The sequence below is a fragment of the Phoenix dactylifera genome, chromosome 11 (assembly GCF_009389715.1).
Source record: "Phoenix dactylifera cultivar Barhee BC4 chromosome 11, palm_55x_up_171113_PBpolish2nd_filt_p, whole genome shotgun sequence".
Taxonomy (NCBI): domain Eukaryota; kingdom Viridiplantae; phylum Streptophyta; class Magnoliopsida; order Arecales; family Arecaceae; genus Phoenix; species Phoenix dactylifera.
In genome coordinates, this window is record NC_052402.1 from 3,271,164 (window position 1) to 3,287,521 (window position 16,358).

Consider the following 16,358-nt stretch of genomic DNA (forward strand, 5'->3'; position numbering starts at 1 on the left):
CAGTTCTCATATGTATTTTGAAGTAAGAATTGCCGTATTTGAAATTGGCCCATAATTTTGGAGTTCTAAAAGAAGAAAGATGGTTTTCCCATGGGACAAGAGAAAATCCAATTTTCACTGACCGTAAAGTGGAGAATTTTTTTTCAAAAATATCCTTAAACTTTTATATAGAATGAGGTAAAAAAATTTTGTCCATTAAGAGCATAACAGGTATTTTACATAACTTGTTTAGAAAAGTAGATGTTTAACTAAATATAAGCTAAAATATGCCTCTTTTCTATTGTCCACCAAATATACAAAAATTAATTTTTTAAGTATCATATATCCAAATATCAGCTTCTCTTTAAAAAATGGTTTTTTTTTCCACAAACCAAATGAATCATTAGAATATCATGCCCTTCCTCCCAAGCGGCAATAATTCGTGCCAAAAATTGAAACCACCTCTATTGGAGAAGGATTTATTTGTTTATCAACTCTGAAGCGTACTACGCACGTTCAAAGACACGCCAAGATATGAAGGATGGCACCATCCTCCTTGTTGCTTTGACTCAGATTTTTCCTTTTTTAGGTGTCGATTCTAATTCGCGGAAGTCAAACTCAAAAAAGAATTTGACATTCGACATTAGACCAAAACTTGATGTAGAAGGAAAAGTTTAAGATGAACACCGGCTATCTTTTGGTTGGTTGGTTAGTGCTCTTCTTGGCTTGGAACAAGTTCAAGATTCAAAATTTGGTGGAGGTCATGTCTCCATCAAGCTATTCAGTATGGTTGACCAACAAAGGATATTAGTTATTCGAAATATTATAGAGATTATGTGAACCGACTAAATTGGAAGGAGATTTAGTTTATATATAAGTATGTTTTGGGAGAACCAAGAGAGATCGCCTCAAAGTGGAAATATAACGCCATGATTGCAAACCAAGTAAGCTTTCTATAGCCTTTGAGATTGGTGCATGGCTCCTCCCCAATCAGTTTTCTCAGTGCCATTATTACTTGTTAGAGATGGAAACGCATGAATCTCCGAGTCCACTCTGAAACTCAATTTCTGCGGCATAACTAACTACAACCATGCCTTCCAAACTCATCCGTCATCTCATCAATAGCAACAACCATTGATCGGTTGGGTAGAAAAATTCAAATCCCAATTTGGAGTTTTGCTTAAGATTTAAAGTTCCAAGAATTTGACCTCTTCTAATTAACTACGAAAGCTAGTGGGAAAATTCAGGTCTCGCATGCGACCGTCCAGTCGCACCCGGACATTAATTGCGTTGCTAACGAACTCCCCACCGTCGGCCACTCGTCCACGTCAGCCCCGTTTGGAAAGAAGACGCGCGATGCTGTACCTCATGTTCCACGACCACGATAAAACGACGACCTTTTAAACGCCTCGCGTCACCGCCCCATTGGTGACCGTGATGTCAACGCTCCATGTCAACGGCTATAATTGTCGGTAGATACCGGCCCATTTGACACCTCTTATAATTACTCGCGGCCAGCCTACCGTTACGATGCTCCGCGCACCTTGCATCCGGTTACAAGGGCTGAACTCGGCATTCCTTAATCTCGTGAGCAACCGCGAGTTAGTGGAACATAACTCAAGTATATATATATGGGACCGTTGGGGACAAGTTACTCAGACCCATCTATTTCTTTCGGCGCTCTATAGCTCTCAAGGGAATCCGCATTCGAACCCACCTTAAGATCAGAAGATGAGTTCGATGAGGGCGCCCATCCTTTTTCTTGCTTATGTCCTCGTTTCAGCACTCCTGCACCCATGCCTTTGCCGAGACAGGAGAGCAGCCAAGAGCATGCCAAAGATTGATGGTAATTATGCTACTTATATGGTGTCATTTTTTTTGAACCCAAAAAAAAACATTTATGCTTTAATTAGATTCTCATAATATTACTTCTTTTGATGCAGCTAAGGCAGTCGATCAAGGAGTTGCCTATGTACTTATGCTTGCTGCCCTCATTGTTACGTATCTCATCCACTGATGCCGGTTTTGGTTTTTTTGTCGAGTATATGCTGTTTATAATCAGAGAAATAGTATGACTGTTATTGCATGCTTAGTATGCCACCCGTTGCTAGGAGACATCCAGGCTATGACCACTGGTGGAATGGCCTTGCAGATAAAACACGTGTATCGTGAGACCAACGAGGCAACAGATTGGATAGCCTCTTACATGGCTAACTACTTTGGAGAGACTCTATGGCTAGAAGAGAGGGGATTATTCGGTGCACTTCAGGACTTGTTATTTTTTGACTTTTTTTAGATATATTCGTGCCTGATATGTATGATACATCTACTTCAGAGGGAAAAAAAAAGAATATTGCCTAAGAATGATGCTTGAGTAAGGATGTACATTTTGTCTACCTTTGCCTGAAAATGATGTTGCAATACACGGTAGATAAAATTGCACGAATTACGTGCAATAGATAATAATTCTATTCCTAAAATTATCGTTGACAAAAAGAAAGAAAAAAGACAAGTAGATTAATCTTCTGCTTGACGTACTTACGGACCCTAACTCTCATACCGTCTGGTTCCACGTTTATCGTTAAACACACGTATTTGTATCTAAGTCGTTTGATGGGAACTGGGTGGCTTCTGATAGACTACAAGTCGCTGGAGATCAGTCCTATCCAAGGGATGACCATAGTGTCGGAAAACCAAGTCAAACTTTGACTCTTGTTGTGGCCATGTCATTTATACCCACTCCATCTATGCGGCTCATGAAGTAAGCATTCAATTGGCACCGCTGCTTCTACACCCCATCGGACGACTAGAAGCCTGCAATCAGGTGGACAGGAGAAACTGCCCTCCTTTACTTGGATCGGGGATTTATCTTTCGCTTGAAGGAAGGATTCATCTTATTTTGCATGAATCTACTATAGAACCACCCATCAATCGCTTTGAGATATATATAGACAGATAAATGGCAGAGTTCGGAGTGCTTTGACATCTATAAAGTTGGTGATCCAATAGTGAATTCATACGAAGGTGAATCCTTCATTTGCATTAAAATTACAACCTTGTTGCCTTTTGTCATGCCTCCGAGCCGCAAGTCAGGGTCGCGGCTACCGCCGCATACTCATAGAGAACCCTTCTCACAAGCATTTATGGCATCTCAACATGATATCATAAACAAATAGCGGAATAATTTTAAATAATAATATTCAAACCTTAATCTAAATAACTAATTCAAAATTAAAGGGCTTACAAGACCAAATAATATTTTAAAATTTTACATTAATATTAAAAATTTCGTCTAAGTAAAGATATCAAAATTTTGTCTCTAGTCGCTCTCCAATAATAAATCTCCGAGTCAAGCTAATTCTTCGAATATGTAAAAATAGTAAAAAATTATGTAATGAGCTAGACAACGCAGCAAGCAATAAACACTTTAGGTCAGATCTGATAAACAAGCAAACCGATGAATTAGAACCCTATTATAGGATTGTGTTGGAATTAGAACCTAATTTACAACCCACAAGCCTAAAATCTGATCTACTCGGGTCGTGGTTGAGTCAATCCAATTGCAGTCCTATTTAGGTCCATCCGCAACCAATTATAATGCAATAGGGCCCTATTTTGTTTTAAGATATTTTTGGTCAATGGTGCATATTTTGATTCACTTAAAAGTGTCACAATTTTTATTCGCATATTTATTCATGCATTCATATTTTTAGCAGTGGTATAGACAAGTTAGTTTGCCCTCCGCAACGCCGCCATACCCCGTAGTATAGAGTACTGCTGCGTTTCGACAGAACCGCCCCGGCCCACTGCTAAAGCCGGTTTATAGGGTACTTTTCGGGCCATGATGCCAATTCTGCCCCTTCGTCGTTACCACAAAAGCCGGGGCTAGAAGGGAAACATGGCGCTGAACATTGTTATAAATGCAGCATCCCGGCCTTTTCTCCCGGTTCCAAAGTTCCAGCCCTAAATTCCCCTGGCCCTCACCCAAAAGAGAGCTATCCCCTCGCCCTCCTGGCTTTCTCGAGGCTTCGTCTTCTTCTTAACGTTTTCTAGGGTTTTTGCTCTTCGATTGGTTTCGTCGCAGGAGAAGAGATCGAGAGCGTCGGAAACTTTCGTCCCGATTTGGAATTTGGTGCTCGGGGATTGGAGCGGATCGGAGCGGAGCGGATGGAGAGCTCGCGAACGAGGAAGCGGCCTCGGCTCGTGTGGGACGTCGCGCCTCCCGAACAACGAGAGGTCCATCCGTGTCCAGATGCTAGGGTTAGGGGTTGGGATTCCGAGGAGGTAGAGGAAGGGGAGGCTAGGGTTAGGGTTTTAATGTATGTTGGATTCTGAGCGGGTATGGAAATGGTTCTTGATGTATTCTGTGTAGGATGCTGTCCGAGATGAGGCGGTGCCCGGCACGAGGGGTGCAGCATCGCCTCCGTGGAGGGATGACGATCGAGAGGGGCACTATGTCTTCGATCTTGGGGAGAATCTCACTCCGCGATGTAAGATTTCTTCTCCTGCTTTCCGTATCTTTGGATTTGAATCGGGAAACCTGAAAAGAAAAAGAATGTTTTTTTTCCTTAAAAAAATCAAGAAAATATTCTTAAGAGTCTGGAAATCTATTTTCATGAATGATTTCTTTCTCTCTTTGAAATCGAGAATATCTTTTCACAGTTCCAATTTGATGCTGCTGTGCGAATCTTGGTGTATTTAGCTTCTGCAAGTATGATCTTTGAGTCGTGATATTAAATGAATGAATTCATGCAGTGACATGCATAACAGGATGCGTCATGTAAATTTCTAAAGTCTGATAGCACAACAAGTGAGTGCATATTTTATTTTGACTTATGTAGTGGGGACTCGGTCTTGGAGCCATGGTAATCTCATTAAAAGATTTAACGCACTCATTAAATGACTGAATGCTTTTAAGGTTGAGAGAGATATTGCTTTCATACGATCAAGATACATATGTGTGGCTCTTCATAGCTAACTAACTTTCACTGAAAGACATTGTGATATCTTAATTTATAAGTGACACAAGAGATGAATATTCTGTTAAGCATTATAAGAACAAGATCAGGCATCACTCCGAAGTGGAGCCGATTGAATGATGGTTCTTTCGATAGGATGCTAAGGAACTTAAGCTTAGACTAACAAATCACTTCTGTCATGTACGATACTGTAACATGTTACCTTTTGGGGGCATTCAGAACAGATTACAATATTTCTTCATAGACTATAGGGAAATGGAAGGGTTTATTTAATTTCTGAACCATGGAGCTATGTGCATTATGATCTGGGAACTTATGAAAAATATGTTGTTAAAACTGCTCTGGGTACTGTATTGTCCTCCCTAAGTTTAGAGGTCTTGTTGGAATTATAATGGGATAAGTTCCATTCCTTCTCCAGCCTGGTCAGCAGCGTGACCTTGGATGTAGAAGTCAGTGCCCATTAAAATGCTTTTGTACTCATAGGAATTTGAAAGGTGATAGTAGTGGTCCTTTAATTTGTTAACGTGAGGTCTTCATCTGGTTTTCATTATCTGACATGGTTTCCCCTTTCCAGTAACGCTGCAAGCTCTTGAACTCAAAATTGTTGCAATGAGAATTGCTATCTATGTTATATGACACAGTCCAACATGACATTCTTAGTCGTTGTTGCAATGTAAAAACTCGTGGCAAGTTTAAAGAAAAGAGAGCAATGGACAAAATTAGTGTTCTTTGATATTAATGGCTTTTGATACCACGAAGACCTCTTGAAACACATATAGGAAGAAGAATATTCTATTAAAAAATCAAGGAGCACAAAAATATTGAAACATGTGTTTATACAAATCAGAATATATATTTTTTTTAAAAATGTCATGAAGAATGACAGTTGTCAAGATCACCATTTGTAGAGGTGCATCCAAACGCATCTTTATATTTTACTTTATAATCAGGTTATTGTGATTTAGCATTTCATCAAGGGACGGCCTTAATACCTGCTTTAAGAATCGTTACTGTCATGGAAGGGGAAGAGCCTTTTTAAACTTCTGCTCAATATTTTTTTTTATATCATTCATTTTATAATTTACTACCATAACCATGATGCTGTAAGATTAGATCATCGGAAGCTTAAATTTTTCTTACATCTTACTAATATTGATGTTTTATTGCTCTCATCATCATGCATGAACTCTTCATCATATTCTATCATGTTATATCATCATGTATGAATTCTGCATGTTTTATCACTCCTCACATCTTGCTTAAATGCATCGGAAGCCCTCATTTGCATATATTGGTTCTGAGATGTTCTTTTATTTTTTTTTTGTTTCTAAAATTGATGCAAAAAATAGAGATCATTTACATTTTTCCCATTCAATCATGCAGATAAAATACTTAGCAAGATGGGGGAAGGTGTGCTGTCTAAACTTAACTTTTTTCCTTGATATTGTCATTATTGTCTTGGTTAGCAAGACATTGGTACTGCAGGCACTTTTGGCCGTGTTTTGGAATGTTGGGATCGTGAAGCACGTGAATTTGTGGCAATCAAGGTGGTTCGTAGCATACGCAAGTATCGTAATGCTGCAATGGTTGAAATAGATGTCCTTACTCATCTTGCTAAGAATGATAAAGATGGATCAAAGCGGTAGGTGGCTGACTTTGTAGTTTTAAGTTGCTTATTGATGATATCAAGCTTCAGTTCTTTTACTCCTCCGAGTTTCTTCTCTCAGTTGTGTCCAGATACGAAGGTGGTTTGACTACCGAAATCACATATGCATTGTAAGTACAGCTCTGGGCTTTATTCATGTTATTGACTTATAATATTTCATTCAGCCTTTATGACTACTCTACATGAATTCTTCTATCTCCTAGAGCATGATCTGTTCGGTATCATCTTGATGCTACTATCTTTCCTTGGTGAAGATAATCAGGCAAGTGCAGCTTAAGGGCTGCCTTAGTTTAGTCATACTTCGAGATTGCTGATGACTATTATCATTACTTGACACACCTCCGGGTGCCCCTCATTGATTGATTTCCCTCTCTTACTGGGTTATTAAACAATTCACAGCCTTTATAAGCAATTTCGAGTTCATGAATATTGAGGATTAGGAAGAGCATTTTCCTCTAGAAAATGTTCGTATTTGTTTGGTGGCGCATTCTTTATTGGCAGGCTTTTTGTCGAAGATCCAGTAGTTGGAGGGTAGAATTCCTGCATACATAAATTGTTATCTGATATTGCTAAATGGAGCTCTAGAAGAGTTGATAGGGTTAATTCATTTTTAATATTAATTAAATTTTAAATCTCTTTGGAGATAGGAAAACTGATTGTTGCAAATTCTTGATATATTATGTTCTTTTAAGGTTTGTTTATGGTACCGGAGAACTAAAATCAAATATTTTCTTTGAATGAACTTTGATGATGCTATCAGGTATGTGAGAAGCTTGGGCCGAGCTTATATGATTTCCTAAAGAGAAATAAATACTGTCCATTTCCTGTGGGACTTGTGCGGGAGTTTGGACGTCAGCTTTTGGAAGCTGTAGCATGTCTGTTGATTATTCATAGCTTCTTTTATTTTTCATTCTCTGGATTTTCATTCCTAACCACTCTTATAGATCTATTTGTTCTTCTTTTTTTTTTCAGTGTGAAGTGGCAGGATTAACCTTTTTATTTTTCCTTTTCTGAAAACATAGATATGCATGATTTACGCCTTATTCACACTGATCTGAAGCCAGAAAACATTCTTCTTGTGTCTTCTGAATATGTAAAGGTTCCAAGCTATAAGGTATTTTGACTAATGCAATTTTTAGAAATCATATGATATTTTGCTATCAGGTACATGGACTCAGTAGTTTTGAATGAATGCTTGGGATGATACAGAGGAATTCACCAGATGGGACGAACTTCAGGTGCTTGCCAAAGTCGAGTGCCATTAAGCTGATTGATTTTGGTAGTACTGCTTTTGAGAATCAGGACCATAGCTCCATTGTTTCAACAAGGCATTACAGGGCCCCTGAAATCATATTAGGTAAATTAGCTTTTTATGATAGAAGTGTTGGCTTCACAAACTCGTCTGAGATGCAGGATTTCCTAAGTGAGGTTCTTGGTTTTCTGTTGTGATTTTAAGGGAACAAAGTAACAAGCTTTTCATGGCTATAAGGCTGCAGCCATAAGAGACCGCTGGAGGCTAGATTTCAATGTGTTCCTATGCACAAAACTGGAAATTTGTTCCATTTTTTTTAGTTAAATCTCTTTTTAGAAGTTTGAGCCACATTTCCTGTGTGCATATAATCAATTTTGAGTTAGACCTGTGCATAGTAATTGGGAGATAAAACTTTTGTTGCAGTAGTCTCATTGTTCCTTTAGACAAATTTAGCTTTCCTAGATTTCTAGTTTCTGAATGCTCTTCAGTAAAAAGTCTTACCCACTTCCTTGTTTGAATAAACTCTGTTGTCTTAAACTATGATTCTGAGCAGAACTTGACACCTTTTTTTCAAGTCTTTTTTTTATAAAAAATTTACCGTTCTTTTCCATAGTAAGAAAACTTTTTGATTTCCCTCATTTTCCATTTCTTGCTTGATTCGGTTTATCTTGGGTACTTCTTGTAGTGCCCCATGGCTGTTGCTAATTTATGCTCTATGTTTTCCTCTCCCATGATAGAACCCTATTGCCCAACCTGTTATTATCTTTAATTTGAATTAGTTAAGCAGAATTTATATGTGTGCATGCACATGAGTTCATTCATGTATCTGTGTAGGTATAGCAGATATTGTGAAGCTAGATATTATTTGTAGGGAGTGTTACCTACACATTTAGCATGAGCACTGAGTGTCTATTGCCATGCCAAGGTATTCATCTGTGCCATAGCATCTGGCACTTGAATGCCAATAATCTGACACAGGTACACTTCATGCAAAAGAAATAAATGTAATTGTGAATTTATCTATCTTTGTTAACTACTAGACTGTTGCAATGTTATGCATCTTGTTAAAAAAACTTACATCTATTACAAAATTGCACTAAAAGAAAATCAGTAGAAAGGTATAACATTTCTGTTGAATTAGGTGTACATGTTAGATTATAATGTCCATCACTCAAAATAATAGAGAATAAAAGCATTCTTGTACAAAATGCTTCTTTGACTAGTAGCACACTATTTTTATGATGCTAAGGGGTCTCGTTCCATCTTCAGTCATGTCTTAGTATGTGCTGGCACTCCAAAAACCACAGAACTAAAGCTTCCAAGGGACATTGTATGACTGGCCTTATGTTATATGAGTTAAATAAGTTGGGGAGCATGTATTTCCCTTCATTATAAATTTCCTTGGGTGGCATATGTATGATATGGCAATTTATATTGTTGGATTCATGTTGATGACTGAAAGTTGCTTCAATTATAGGATCTTCAAGTGCCCTGAGATCCTGTCATATTTTCTTCTTGATTTGCAAAATTGTTGTGATTTGTTTGTCATGAGTCAGCATCATTTTTTTAATGCTTGTCCTCATCTTATCATCATTGAATGATTCTTATATCAGGTTTGGGTTGGAATTATCCTTGTGACATTTGGAGCGTTGGTTGCATCCTTGTTGAGCTATGCTTGGTCAGTCTGCCAACTTGTCACAGATTTAATATTAGAGAGGATAAGTGGATTGCCTTGCATCCGTAATGGATATATTTTTATTCTAAGCATGTTTCAGGGTGAAGCATTGTTTCAGACACATGAAAATTTGGAGCATTTGGCCATGATGGAGAGGGTTTTGGGACCATTGCCAGAACATATGATACAGAGAGCTAGGTAAGGTTTCCGTATGTGTTGTATGTGGAAGATTGCACATTGTATTGATGAAAAATTATATGCTTATATATAGGTTTGTCTGCAATCTGCATGCTTGAGGTGTTCTTAATTGCCTTTAGAGTTGACACTCTTTTGTTTCAGGTTGCTTTGTTTTTCAGTGTTGTTTTCTGTATAGTTGACATTTTATGATAATTTCTAGCTCAAAATAGAGAGTTTGGATTAGACATACAACAATGTGCACGCTCTAGTCTTAAGAGTGAAGGAATTTGAAGTTATTGGTTTCTAAACAACCTCAACATTTAGGGATTTCCTGGACATCGGGCATGTGTATGGCATCAGGGAGAATTTGTTGACATGGAGAGTTGTATTATTCACGTGGTTGGACTATGACTATTATAAACCATATGGAAGTTCACTGCACTGTGATTGATTAGAACTATGATTTGCAATGCTCCAACACTGTAGGAGTCAATGGATCTCCAATCTGTTTTATCTGTCTGATTTTGTTCATTATTTATTGGCCGTTTTCTATGTCTAGCATGCCAGAGCATTCATACTCCCCTGAAGAGATTCAGAGATCAGTTAGTTTACACTTTTGTATACTAGTTAGTGATTTATCGTGATAGCATTGCATTCTGAACTGCCCAGATTCCTTGAGGATGGCTGTCTTTAAGAGATTTCGTTTTAGTGGCAGTTGGTACCTTCTTTCCTTTCTTGTGACACAGATGTGTTGGACTGGCCAATTTGTAGTAAACATGAGAACCAATGATGCATTATTAATGATCAAGATATGACAGCTGTAGGAACTTATTCCAAGATCAGTATGTTCATGGTCCACCTGAACATGAGTTCTCATGCACTTCTCATAATTTATGATCAGGGTTTGATATCTGTTGATACAGTAGACTACCAAAAATCAATTGGATTATTTGTTGAACTCAGCAGACAACTATCTGGAACCTAATTGTGTTTTGAAGCAAGAGAGTTTACCATGATACTGACACTATTGCTTTTGAGATACCGTAATATAAAGTCACGGTTTTCATGTTTACATAACTGCCATGCTTAATAGCAAAGATCTGTTACACCAAGAAACTGTTCTTTTCAATTATTGTTGCATATACTTTACTATTTGTGCTTAGTTTTTATAGAATTAATTGTTTGCATCTTATACCTCCTTTCTGGCATTTGCAGTCCCTCGACATCAAAATATTTTAGGCGAGGGATGCGGTTGAATTGGCCTGAAGGTGCTGTGTCAAGAGAAAGTATCAGGGCTGTAAGGAAACTTGATCGACTTAAGGTATGTGTTCGTTCTGCTGTATTACAATAATTCATTGATATCCAATTATCTATTGGATTAGATCATTATCATTTTTTGCATATATATTGAAAGGTGGAGGGTCCATTATAGCATGCATTTGGATGATTTTGTATTCAGATTAATGCTCTTTTTGCTTGCCATTGATTAGGAAATAATGGAGATTTCAAGTTGAAATTATCCATGAAGGCTAATCTGGTTTGGAGAATCAGGTTATGAAAGCAATTTTTAAAACCCATCTAGGACGTAGGTTGTCATAGCACAGCATTGTCTTATGACCAGGAAATGAAAGCACGTGCTATGCACGTTACATTTGGTAGGTTTATAATTGGAAAAAACTGGTGATGTAAAATTTATGAAAAATTGGTAATTGGTGAAATAAGGGTGTGATACTTCATTCTTTTTTGAAAAATCATTTTACTTACAATTAGTGAATGACCACAAAAAATTAATTCTAATTCTTGTATCAAATGAAACGTATTTTTTTGAACTTCTGGGCTATAGGTTGTCCGGTAACTAATTAGAATGCTTTTGGAAAGGGTATAAAGATGCATCAGTCATCATGGGGTCAACAATTTTACATGGGAATTTGTTGGTAATCATATAGAGTAAGCTCAGCGGCAATAGACAAATCAGGTAATGGAAATCTTGTAAGAGATCAAACAGAAGCCTAGTTGTTGTAGCAGTTAGTAAACAAATTATAATCTTGTTATTGTCAGCTATGCTATGTTTTGTGAATCAGGTCATCTGCAATAGTTTGGCGAGCCTAATTTGCAATTAGATAAATGCAAATGTATGATATCAGCCATTATAGTATGCCCTTTACACAAAACTGAGACCATAGTGATATAATACTCTGTGAAATGTCATGTTTCGTAATAATGATTCATGCTGCAGCGTTCTTAGATTTTTAAGTAATCAAACTGATCAAGAATTCTATATACTGATTACTGTTGTGGTAATCCATCCTGATGACGCAGGTTGGTGAGTGGGTGCTGGGGAAGGAGTCAGAGAGAAAAAAAGGGGGTGCGGGGGTGCGGAAGGGGGAGGTTGAACGAGAGAGTGGGGATCCTTTGTGTTTGGGGCAGTGAGCGGGTGCCCAGGGAGGAAGGGGATGTTGAACGAGAGGGAGGGATCCTTTGTGTTTGGGGAAGTGAGTGAGCGCCCAGGGAGGTTGAGAGAGAGCGAGAGTCATCACGGTGAGACTGGTTGGAAACTGGTTAAGTTAGATTTTCCTGGATCTGCACTAATTGCCAAAGGTTAGGATAAGTCTCCATTTTTTGACAAAAAAAAGTAGGAGGAAGCACCATAGCAATTCCCTTGCTGCTATGTTAGACTCTCAGGGCAGCTGTGATGAATAAAGATATGTTGAGCATTGTAACCTTTAAGAAGCATATGTTGTCCGATGTTTGTAAGATATGCAAACCTATAGACCTAGCTAGCGTGAGATCAAATTTATTTTTCAATTGTTGTATGGGTGCACAAGTAATATAGGATGTCAATAAAAATATTGGAGCTTTTGTCAATAAAGTTTTGCGCAGTAGAGCTTTTGTTAATAGTACTTTATAATAAAAAACTATTTACCGTTTGCTAACTATATTTTTTAATAAAGTATTGCATTCATCTAAAATTTGTTAGATTACTCCTTTTTTGGCATTACTATAGATAGTGGAGCTTTTGTCTATAAAGTTTTGGGCAGTAGAGTTTTTGTTAACAGTACTTTTTAATAAAAAAATATTTACTGTTTGCTAACTATATTTTTGACATATCGTGGAACTTTAACCGCTGCTTGGTAACCAAATTGGGAACATATTTTTTGGTATCAGAAAATAATAACAAAAGACATCTTATAGTGGTTTAAATTATCTAATTAGACTGTCAAAACTGTTATTATAAAGTACTCTTAATTTACAAATTATTTATTTAATATTTAACCTAAATAATGTAATAATTAATGATTTTTTTTAAAATTTATTATATAGTAATATTTTTTTATCATATTATTGTATTATAAATTCATAATAATATTAATATAATGTAGTGAAATAAATTATTATTTTAGTATAGAATATTAGTATTTTATTATCAGATTACTATAGTATATTAATATTATATATTATGATATGATTATTAAATAGAATGATTGAAGATAATCATATCATATTGTGTTATATTGTACCAGCGAAAACTGTTATTATAAAGTCTTGTATAAATTATATTTAAATTAATTTTTTAAAAAGTTCCATTGCTAGGACTCTAAAATTAATTGAGTTCTGATGAATTGTCATTTTCGCTACCTTTCCTACAGGACTTGGTTTCCCAGCATGTGGAGTACTCCAGGGCTTCATTGACCAATTTATTATATGGCCTTTTGAAGTTTGAACCATCAGAGCGGCTGACGGCGCGGGAAGCGCTCCACCATCCTTTCTTCAAAAACTCAACATGAAAAGCTGAAGGAACAAGTGGCTAACTTGGGATGTGATTTATTTAGAGTTTTGATGCCTGTATGGGAGAAAAACAACGGGAAAAAAGAGGAGTTTCCCGTTGCGTCTGTGTTAGTTTTTGTAGCCTGAGACCTTTGTGTATGTCATGCTGGTGGATGCCTGCATCAGATTTTGTAGCCTGAGACCAATGTGTATGTGATGCTAGTGGATGCCTGCATAAATATGTAATAGCACATGGCCTTCAGAAGACCTGGTGCTATGAGCTGCATTTGTATTAAGTTTTTTTTTTTTTCAAATCTTTTTGATTTTTCTTGTCATCGTGAATGTTGAGATACATAGCTTGAAGTTTGGGGGGGTTCGTGGAGGCTTCCACCAACCATTCTGATTTGTGATCTTTAGTTGCGCTCATCATAACTAAATCAAAGAGCTATGTGTTGTTTGGTGATTGCGGTTTTGGTTATTAATTTTAAACCGGATTTCTCCGCTCTGATCATGTCAATGCTGGCGGATACCTTTTTGAACCACGATGTTTTGAACCACCATCAACGTAACTGGTGGTGGATGCTGGACGGGAACTTCTCTGTTGTTCGAGATAAAAGAAGGGGTTGGGCCGCTGGGGCATTCATGGTAATGAAATAATCATGAGCTGGTCTTTTTAATAAGTGGATTTCATTTGAAAACTATGCTCAAATATTGATTTTAGATTTTTATCTACTGCATGCACGTTAAGGAGTTTATTCATCATGCGGTGCTCATCTCGGTGATTGGCCTATCGTAATAAGATGTCCTGATTAATTCGCCCTTCCTCCGTTACCGCGCCGTTGATCCATATAATATTCTACTCGTCTCTGTTACTTTCTAAGAGCTTTTGTGCAGGGCTCTGATATAACACATTTCAAGGGCCACTGGTGATCTCGAGCGGGGGAGGATGATGATGAAATTCAGGGACTTGATTGAGCAAAATATAGGAGAGTTTGGCAGTGCCGGATAGGGTCCAGATGACGGGAAGTTGTTCGGTCCGATTAAACTTAAAACACATCCCTCGGACGCCGTGCGGGGGCTGCTGTATAAGATCCATGAGGAGACCCTGAAGCCGTCAAGAGAGCTCCAGGGCTGCATGCTGACGGAACCCATAAACGCTTCCACAGCTAGAAGATAATTTATGTTTCTTCTGTTTTCCGTTCTTCAGGGCTGTCGAGCAGGTAATATAGACAGCCGACAACACTAGGCATGGACTTGCAGACACAGATTATGACCGAAGTCCTGAACTCATGACCAACAGGGTCTCAAGATTGATTGATTCATGCAGACACCACTTGGATCAGCTGTTACCTTCCCTTCGGGCTGATTGTCCTTTTGGTGGTTACGAGATGAGTGGTTTCGGAAGGACATGGAACTGCGTGCAATTGACAAATGTCCAAGTAGAGTCTGATGTAACTCCTGTTTATGGTTCACCTGGGCTGTAATTTCATCCTCATGGGAATTCCTATTTGGCTCAAAACAACCTACTCTGCCTTTGAGCAGGCCGCGCTGCATGGATGTGAAACTACTGCATGGGATGCTGGGTCCGCACTGATTTGAATGATCGCATATTGCTCAAACATAGGCGCTCTTTTTCTGGGCAGTAGTCCTGCTTGTTATTCTATGGCCTAGCTGGTGAGAGAGCACTCTATATTCTTATTATTCTAGCATCATCTTTTCTTTTCAGTAAGACATACAAAGCAAATTTTTTCATTAATTTGGGTAGCTTGCATGTGGGCAGAGTTCATAGTTGTAATCATGACTTGCTTAGGAGGATGGCAGCTGCTTATAAAGAATGCAGCAGGAGTTGGAAGGGCAAAGATATTGATCAAAATTCATTCCACAATATCCTTCAGCCCTTATTTCAAGGCTGCATAACAGGGTTGCACCCGGTTTAATCCCCTCCTATGCTACTCAGAGATCCAGCATAGTAATACAGAAAACATTAAATTCGGAAACAAGTCATCAGGTTGTAATTGCAGATTGTTTAATGAGATTTCTTATATTCGTACGTGCAAATACAACATCTCAAAATAAATTACTAATGTAGATTTGAAATATTTTTAGACCTATGCATGGTTATGACTTTTGAATAGAGTTCTCTTTCTGATTCAATTGGGGAGAAGAAAGATTTCCTTCAACCCACTCAAAAAAAATGTAAAAGATGGAAGGAATCGTGAAAGTAGGACTTAAAGTTTGCTTTTCTTTCATTAATTCGCAAAAAAAATGAGGTACCAGCCTCTATTATAATGCGAGGTCTGCCCTAGCACAATTTGGGTCGAATTCTTTTTTCTAAATCTAGTAGGACTCTCTTTCCTAAGAAAGATATCTCTAGTAAAAAAATTTAGAAAAAGTTAAAATTTTAGAGGAAATAGATCTTGACTTATATATCAACTCTGCCTTCTTTCGCTCCGCCAGATTTTTATCGGATAGAGAGCTACGCCCGGTCAAAATTTTACCCAGGAAAAAAATTTTCTATTTTACCAGCCTATTTTGGAGCCTAAACGATGAAATCCCGGCCCAATTCAACCTTCAACCCAAAGTTCTAGATTACAAAAAGGTACCATTTTTTTTTAAAAAAAAAGATCATCTCAATCGGATATCGTATGACCATATTAAAATCTCCTGAAGTTTGGCTTGCGACTCGGCTTCCCAATGTGGCGGTATTTTTCTCCTAAACCCTATCCAGCCGCACTCGTAGTGGTCAAAATGGTCCACATCGAGTCTGAGGATCCTCCTATATCACTTTCTACACATCCAATTGCACATAACTATTTACAGTAAAGAAAAATATTATAAAACTCAGCCCTCTAAGTGAATTGAGCC

General features: G+C 37.8%; 1 protein-coding gene across 4 annotated transcripts; it reads left to right on the forward strand.

The window, feature by feature from the left end:
* The first annotated feature begins 3,912 nt into the window (after window positions 1-3,912).
* LOC103720700 (serine/threonine-protein kinase AFC3) lies at window positions 3,913-13,937 on the forward strand. 4 transcript variants are annotated; one of them, XM_026810056.2, is made up of 12 exons: window positions 3,913-4,263; window positions 4,352-4,469; window positions 6,342-6,368; window positions 6,444-6,600; window positions 6,686-6,734; window positions 7,385-7,499; window positions 7,647-7,738; window positions 7,834-7,981; window positions 9,490-9,554; window positions 9,652-9,749; window positions 10,944-11,049; window positions 13,376-13,937. In XM_026810056.2, the coding sequence occupies exons 1-12, from the start codon at window positions 4,147-4,149 to the stop codon at window positions 13,511-13,513; spliced, it is 1,230 nt and encodes a 409-aa protein (XP_026665857.1). In that variant the 5' UTR covers window positions 3,913-4,146; the 3' UTR covers window positions 13,514-13,937. The 4 variants fall into 4 exon arrangements, with proteins under 4 accessions (XP_026665857.1, XP_008808767.1, XP_026665866.2 ...); XM_008810545.4 differs by having other exon boundaries at window positions 3,915-4,215; XM_026810065.2 differs by lacking the exon at window positions 6,342-6,368 and having other exon boundaries at window positions 3,917-4,263; window positions 6,425-6,600.
* Window positions 13,938-16,358: the final 2,421 nt, after the last annotated feature.